This window comes from Sinocyclocheilus rhinocerous, unplaced genomic scaffold (assembly GCF_001515625.1).
Source record: "Sinocyclocheilus rhinocerous isolate Xijiao unplaced genomic scaffold, SAMN03320098_v1.1 scaffold47, whole genome shotgun sequence".
In the NCBI taxonomy this organism is placed as follows: Eukaryota; Metazoa; Chordata; class Actinopteri; order Cypriniformes; family Cyprinidae; genus Sinocyclocheilus; species Sinocyclocheilus rhinocerous.
Genome location: NW_015633578.1, coordinates 325,158 through 332,733, shown reverse-complemented (window position 1 = coordinate 332,733; position 7,576 = coordinate 325,158). Strand labels below are relative to the sequence as shown.

The 7,576-nt window shown below is 37.3% G+C and overlaps 1 protein-coding gene across 1 annotated transcript in view; it reads right to left on the bottom strand.

Moving 5' to 3' along the window:
• Positions 1 to 19: 19 nt before the first annotated feature.
• Positions 20 to 7,576, bottom strand: part of LOC107744650 (receptor-type tyrosine-protein phosphatase S-like) — a 66,235-nt gene continuing 58,678 nt past the window's right edge. The window contains exons 3-4 of the mRNA XM_016558455.1: positions 1,210 to 1,355; positions 20 to 178 (exon numbers count right to left, since the gene is read on the bottom strand). Coding sequence (XP_016413941.1) covers positions 20 to 178; positions 1,210 to 1,355 — 305 coding nt within the window. The remainder of the gene's footprint in view (positions 179 to 1,209; positions 1,356 to 7,576) is intronic.

Sequence of the window (7,576 nt, the reverse complement as noted above, 5' to 3'; positions counted from 1 at the left end):
AAAAAAAAAAAAAAAAAGGTCAACCTTTAGTCTTACCTCTGATAATTGACAGCTTAGCCTGGACACTGATTTCGCCTTCGCTGTTCTCTGCCACACATTCGTAGATGTTCTCGTCTCGAGGTGCTCGGAGAGGCTGGATTCTTAGGACGGCTCCCGCACCTTCGTCAAACTCTACTGTCTGTGTGAGAGGACAAAGATTGAGTTGGTATATTACATTGAAATGTTTCATGGTAAAATGTCATTAACAGTAGGCTGGTAGTTAAAAATCTGGCCTGAAGACACAAAGACTGTGAATTCAATCCCAGAATTGGAGAGTTACCGAGTGCCTTGAGAGCAAGGCACTTAATTCCTAGTTGCTCAAGGGGGAACGGTCTTGGTAAATGACATGTAACTTCCCTGCTGCAAAGTTTTGGATTGATCAACTGGCATCCCCAACTTTTGACCCTTAACCCTAACCCTTCTCATGTTGTGCTCCTATTTTAAGGCGCCAAAATGTCCTCCAACGTCTAGATGTTGCTATGAGCTCAAAGTATGTAAGAGAGTTAATTAGGCTTCTGCGGTGCTTTCGCATTTGATGTCATTGTAGCGAAACAGTCACTAGAATCAATAGGGAATGACAAAGAGGAACGAGGCTCTTTTTTTAAGCCAGTGGCAAAACTCTCTTCGCTTTTTTGGAGGGTGAGTTTTCAAGGCTACGATAATGAGAAGCAGCCCAGTGATGCCACACAGTCCTAAGTGTGTGTAGATCAATATCAAAGCAAAGCCTTCGGGGAAATGAATTAATTAAAACCCCTCACGAAATGACTTTTCAATGCAACCAAGATGATAATTTGAGCATACTCTTGGGTTCACGCCGACGAGTGGATCGGAACCGCCAACTTATTTTTGTGTTCATCTTTGTTTTTTGTGGGAAGTTTTTCATCTTTGTTGAATAGTGTCAGCGTTGTTAAATACAGAGCTAGTTTTAATTAAGATACACTAAACATTGATCAACACTACAGCTGCCAGCTGTGTTATGACAAAAGAACACAGCAAACAAGAAAGGAATATAAGACACAGAAGCTAAGACATGTATGCTATGTAAACACTTCAGATTGACCCAAAAAACAGTTCCAGATGTCTTTTTAATGGCATTTTGTGAGAAATACCATAGAAACGGCTGATTATTCAACTGATATACTGAATAAGTGCTAGCACGCTAAGTCTCACCTCGACGCGTTGAGAGTTCACCCTCTTTCCTTTCTTATTCCAGGTTACTCTTGGCTTGGGGTCACCTGTGGCTTGGCATACGAAGGATACAACACCTCCGGAGACGCCGATCATATCGACAGGTACTTTTGTGAACCTGGGTGGAGCTAAAGAAAAAGAAAACAAGCAAAATACGATTAGCATTCAGCTGTTGTTGTCACCAAAACACCTTATATTTTGCCAGACTGGTCAAAAGAGGCAAGAAAGAGATAATGACAGCTGATATCCCTTCCCGTTCACACTGGAAATGCACAGTCAAGTTGAGCGCATTGCATTGTGGGAAAATAGCCTCTTACAGTGTTTTTTACACATTTTAGCATGCCATACAAAAAATGTTCATACTGCAGAAATAGTAAGAGTTGCATGCTGCTAGCAAGCTATAGTGAACAGTAAGTGCAGGTAAAGTGAAGCTAACCCAATTCGTCACAAGGCCACTGTAACAGCAAATCAATTAAATTAAATTACCGAGTGATTGAACACACACCCACACACACGCAATTTAACAGTTACTCCCAGTGCATTCGAATGTAAAATAGCGAGCGAAGGGACTATGACTGGAGTGGGCTCGTGACCCGTTCTGCTACGATAGAGATGTCGACAAGAAACGGGGGCCGCCGTGCGTCAGCGCAAATGGAAAGTGGCTGTTTTTCAGCACGCCGGTAATTACACCATAGACAATGTGCACGTCAATGCCACTCTGAATCATTTATTGCCCAATGAATAATAAAGTACCTGCGACTCTGCCTTGATTTGAAAGCTCCTTGTCAGGTGAAGCATCCAAAACCCTACGCACGTTTCCCGTAAGACATGCCAGCTGTAAGCTAACGACATGCAGGACTGACAGTCGCTGACGATAGATCGTGACCTAGCTATTCCAGCTTCTGGAGAGCAGGAGCTGTCATCTTTTCTACCATTACTGCTTGTTCTTTGTGGATTACGCTAGTTTTAGAAAATAAAAAAAAATTCTTTTTTTTTTTCCTCAGAACCCAGCACAGTTTGTTCTTGGCTCGTCAAATTATGATGCTGTCTACCTCGTCTCTTCTCGGCGGGCCTCCGCTGGCGCTCACTTTTTTCTCTCTGCAGGGCAGTAGGTCAAGCTTGACACAACAAGACATGAGAAGAGGCTCTCTAGGGGGAACATGATAAAATTCAGAAAGCGCACCGATATGAGGAGATGATCAAATGGTCAGGCATGCACGCCAAATTAATTATTTAACCGCCCATGGGCAGGCAGGCGAGCCCCTGAATCTCGGGTGCGGATAAACACACTTGAAGCGAAGTTCCAGAGAGTGGAGAGGATGAAGCCTGACGACTTTCTGTTTCATTCTGAAGTCATGAAAGCTCAACTTGCACAACACAAATGCACACAGGTTCGCCACTTTTGTTAGTATGGGTCATAATTGTTTGGTAGAGCAAAAACAAGACATCAAAAACATCATGGTTCTTTGAACCGTGAGCCCGGTGGAACTGCTCCGGTGAGATTTTAAGCATGTCCTTCTGTAGGAGACAGACACTGACATTTCAGGCAAAAAAAAAATAATAATTTAATTTTTACTTTCTCTATATAGAGGGAAAAATAATTCTAATTTTCAGGATTTTCTGCATTGTGACATTTTTTCATAATATTTTCATTGATTTGGGGGTAATTAAAAGTGACTCCTATATTGGGATATTATAAAAATAATATAAAAATAATAAAAAATTCTATATAGAGGGAAAAATAATTCTAATTTTCAGGATTTTCTGCATTGTGACATTTTTTCATAATATTTTCATTGATTTGGGGGTAATTAAAAGTGACTCTATATTGGGATATTATAAAAAATAATATAAAAATAATAAAAAATAATAAAAAGTAAAATGTTATAAAATAATACAGAAATTATAAAATAAAATATAAATAAAATAAACAATTACATTTGTAAAAACTGTATATAAATATACAAATTTAAAATAACATTTCTGAAATAATTAATAAAATATTTAACTAAATAAAAAAGTTTATCAAGAGGAACTTTGTTGGCTTGAGAAATCCTGGCAAAAAAAGTTTAAAGTATTTTTAAAATCTTGAAGTTTGAAGGTTTTAAGTTTGAAATAGTTGATTTCTAAATATTATTTTAAACATTATAAAAATATAAAATATTTTTATTAAATAATGAATAAAATATTTAACGTTAACAAAAATGCAAAACTACAAAAATAAATGTGCGGTGACAAATTAATTATAGAGCATGTTGTTAAGGACATGCATTTTTTCTTGTAGGTCTGTATGAATAATCATGAAAATAATCTTTGCGATTTAACTTCACAGTATAAAAACTACAGAAAGTATGATAAATGTATGACAGAACATACACAAATATACCTTTGGCAAAAAAGATAGATCTAAATTGCTCATTATTTCGGCCCTGGCTTTGCTTCTTTACACTGTAAACACTAAACTGAATGACCAAAACAAGCAAAAGGCCAAAAGTCCTCGATCAGTCCTTTAAACAAGAGTAGAAGAGTTGAGAATAGGGATGCACCGAATGTTTGGCAACTGAAATTATTCGTCCGAAAATAGCAAAAAAAAACCTCTTTCGGTGTTCGGCCGAATAAGCGAAAAGCACGTGAGCAGTGTGGAAGCATTTAAACTGTCGGAGAAAGACGCAAAAATCATTACAAGCACCGATAGCCAGAGACTGTTTAGGACTGCATCGGTCTTCAATGAGAAGTGGAAGGGGTGATTGTTACTGGTTACTGTATGATGATTGAAATCGCGAAATGGCCTTAAACAATTAGATCTGCTTGTTAACCAGGGTTCAAATGCTTAGTCACATTTTTATGAATTTTTACAAGGCATGTGACAATGCGATACGTACGACGTATTCGTAATGAGACTCATTTATAAATCTGCTGTCAACAAAAATAAGCATTGAGCTCTTCCTGTCCTGTTCCTGTTCCGCCCAAATAAAAGTTGAGAAAAAGAACTCTTATCAACATTCATAAATGTTAGTATTGTCATTTTACTGTTGTTCTGTAAAATAAAATAAAAAGTAAGACAATAATAATGATAATCATTACAACAGCTCTGTTTTAATACATTTATTATAACATTCACACATAGTGTTCAAATTAGGATCTGTAATATTTTCTAATGTTTTAAAAGAAGTCTCTTCTCAGCAAGGCTGCTTTTAATTGTACAGTAAAAAAAAAAAATACATGCCTGATTCAAGAAGGGGGTCTGATGGCCAAAAATTATTATTTTACTAACTTATTAATTTTAAGCTAAATTGTGCTTTGTTGGTATAGTGTCTGCTAGAATGTTAAACATGTTCAGTGTTATATATTTTTAAATTGTTGTTTTGTAATTGATTTTTTCTTCTTTGAAAAGCAAGACAAAACAGTAAAAAGCACATTTTGGCTTTTTAATTTATGCAATGGTGAAAAAAAAAAATTGGCAAAATACATGGGGAAAAAAACTCCGTGTTCGGTATTCGGCCTTCGGCCCAGTGTTTAATTTTGTTCGGCTTCGGCCAAGAATTTTCATTTCGGTGCATCCCTAGTTGAGAAGGGCTAAAATGTGAAGGGTGGCAGATGTACTTCAAGACGAAGGACCAAAAACCTAGCCGTGAGTGATGTATTGAGGTTATAGTTCACCTCTGTGGTGTAAGTGTCTCGCGTACTGTGTGTAGCCGTGACCGTCAGCGGCCACACGCGATGGCCTGCAGCGCAGTCGTATATGGATTTTCTGACAGCCGCGTCTGACGAGAGCTCGTGAGTGTAATAGAGAAGCTTTGACGAGCCGTGCTACTTCACGAGACAAAGAAGATCACTCGTGCAATTAACCTTTCCACTCGCCGAGACTCGCTTCTGCTCGCCAGAGCAGGTGTTTACAGTACACACAACTAACACTATGAAGGAGAAACCATACCAAATGAACATGCTTTTCATCTTTTTGACGGCACAAACAAGCACAGATGTGCTGAACTAACGGAGACTATATGCATATGGTATAATATAGCAATAACTGATGCCCGGTTACAGGTGTGTACCAACTATATGATGACAATGAAAGTGGCTTATCCAATCAGGCTGCATTGGTATAAAAAAAACATGAAAATATATAATAATATATATTCAATAATAAATAATATAATATTTTTTTATTAAATATAAAATAATTAAATTTATATTGTAATACATGAGGTAACTTTTTACACCTTAAATCTGTACTTTTTCCTAAAGAAAATAATATTATATTAATCTTATTATATTAATTATAATGTTATTGTGTGTGTGTGTGTGTGTATTTATAATGTAAACATATATAAATAAAATAATGAAATTATAATAAAATAATACAATAGCAGGTAACTTTTACGAAAAAAGTATAGATTTTTAATATCAACCACATTTTATTCTTTTTATTATTGCATTTTAATATTTTTCTTAGAAAAGGTATACATTTTATTATATTTTATGTTTCTGTATTTATGTATATTTAAATATTAATAAAAATTACATATATATATACACATGTTATTTATTTTCATTTTATGGCAGATATGTTATCAATAATTTATCGTAACAGAGGAAAAACATACTTGTCTTTCTCCACATGCATTATTTTTTTTTCAGACTGTTTTTCTTGCATTAACAGCTGCAGGACTTTCGAAACGCTTCCAATAACATGTTTGTGCCGCCTCCATTTGGAGAGACTCCTATAATGGGAGGCTCGGGGTCAGAGACGCAGTTAGATGACTAACACCATAATCAACGGAGAAAAAAACCTTTTGGGGCTTATATTAAAAAATAAAAAAAAAAGAGCTCCATTATGCTGAGAATTAGAAAAATGCAGGCGCAAAAAATGGCAGCCCATCAGCGGCATTTAGGAAAGCGGAGAGAGCATCACTTGTCGCCCATCTTGTTTTAAAATAGTCACCTTTCAACTGCTGATTGAGGCTTATCTGAAAGGGTAAAGAGGAACATTTTGGTATTACACGCACTTTAGCTCTGAAAGAGCCAATTATGGGGGATCCCGGTGCTGGATATTGTCCTGAGTGGCTGTAATTTGAGAAATCAATGTGAGCAACATGTTCAGGTAAACATCTGCGACGTTTACGCTCTAAACCAGCATCTACATACAAGTCAAGCACCTGCTCTTATGATAACAAGACCGGGGTTTTGAACACAATCATATACGCCAACAAGGTCCTTGCGATCATCTTCATATTTACAGCAACCTCAAAAAGACAAAAGAGGGTCTTGTGGCGGGATTGATCAGCCAGAACATGAACATTTGCTATTAATTTACTCCCCCTCAGGCCATTCAGGATTACTTTTTTTCTTCAGCAGAACAGTAAAGAAGATTTTTAGCTGAAACCGTGGTCCTTGGTGATTCATAAAATGCAAGTCAGTGGCTACTGACTTTTTGAGAATATACAGACAACGTGAAATGAATACCCGTGGCCCCTACGATATATTGAGGTCTTACGAAGCGAAACGATCAGTCTGTGCAAGAAACTGAACATTATTTATAACATTATTACCTGTAATCCAGAGCCTCAGGCAAACAATTATTTTCCACGAACTGGTTCTTTCAGACAGTTCAATTCAATTAACTGGTTCTGTTCACTAGTTTGTTTATATAACCACGCAATCATATAATGCATACACAATATATTATTAAAGCACCCAATAATGATGTGAAATGTGGATGTTTTACGTGTCTAATGCACATAAAGTGAATCAACTAGTCTTCATCAGCTCACCTTTTTACATAAACACTGAGAAACCAAAAAAACCTTAATTTGACCCCTTCATTCAAGTGTTCGGTTCATGCATGCGCATATCAGCGGCTCATCAGTCTTCAGTCCGAGTCAAACTGTTTCCTCAATTCAGTGACTGTTAGAGGAGCTGGAGCGCTGAATCGGTTCATTCATCACAGGATCAGATACGCCACTATTTCGGCTCATTTCCAGTCGGAGTGACTGTCAGGCGTCTGAAAGTGAGTTTTGATTGAGTAACTTGTAGGGCTGGGACAGTAAATCGATGCATCGCGTTTCGTGGATCGATTCTGAGATTTTCGGAATGCATCGTGATTCTCTCTTGAATCGATTCTGAGCTAGTTTTTAACAGCAGATGGCGCTCTAGGCTAGTTTTTAACCGCAGATGGCGCTCTAGGCTAGTTTTTAACCGCAGATGGCGCTCTAGGCTAGTTTTTAACCGCAGATGGCGCTCTAGGCTAGTTTTTAACCGCAGATGGCGCTCTAGGCTAGTTTTTAACCGCAGATGGCGCTCTAGGCTAGTTTTTAACCGCAGATGGCGCTCTAGGCTAGTTTTTAAC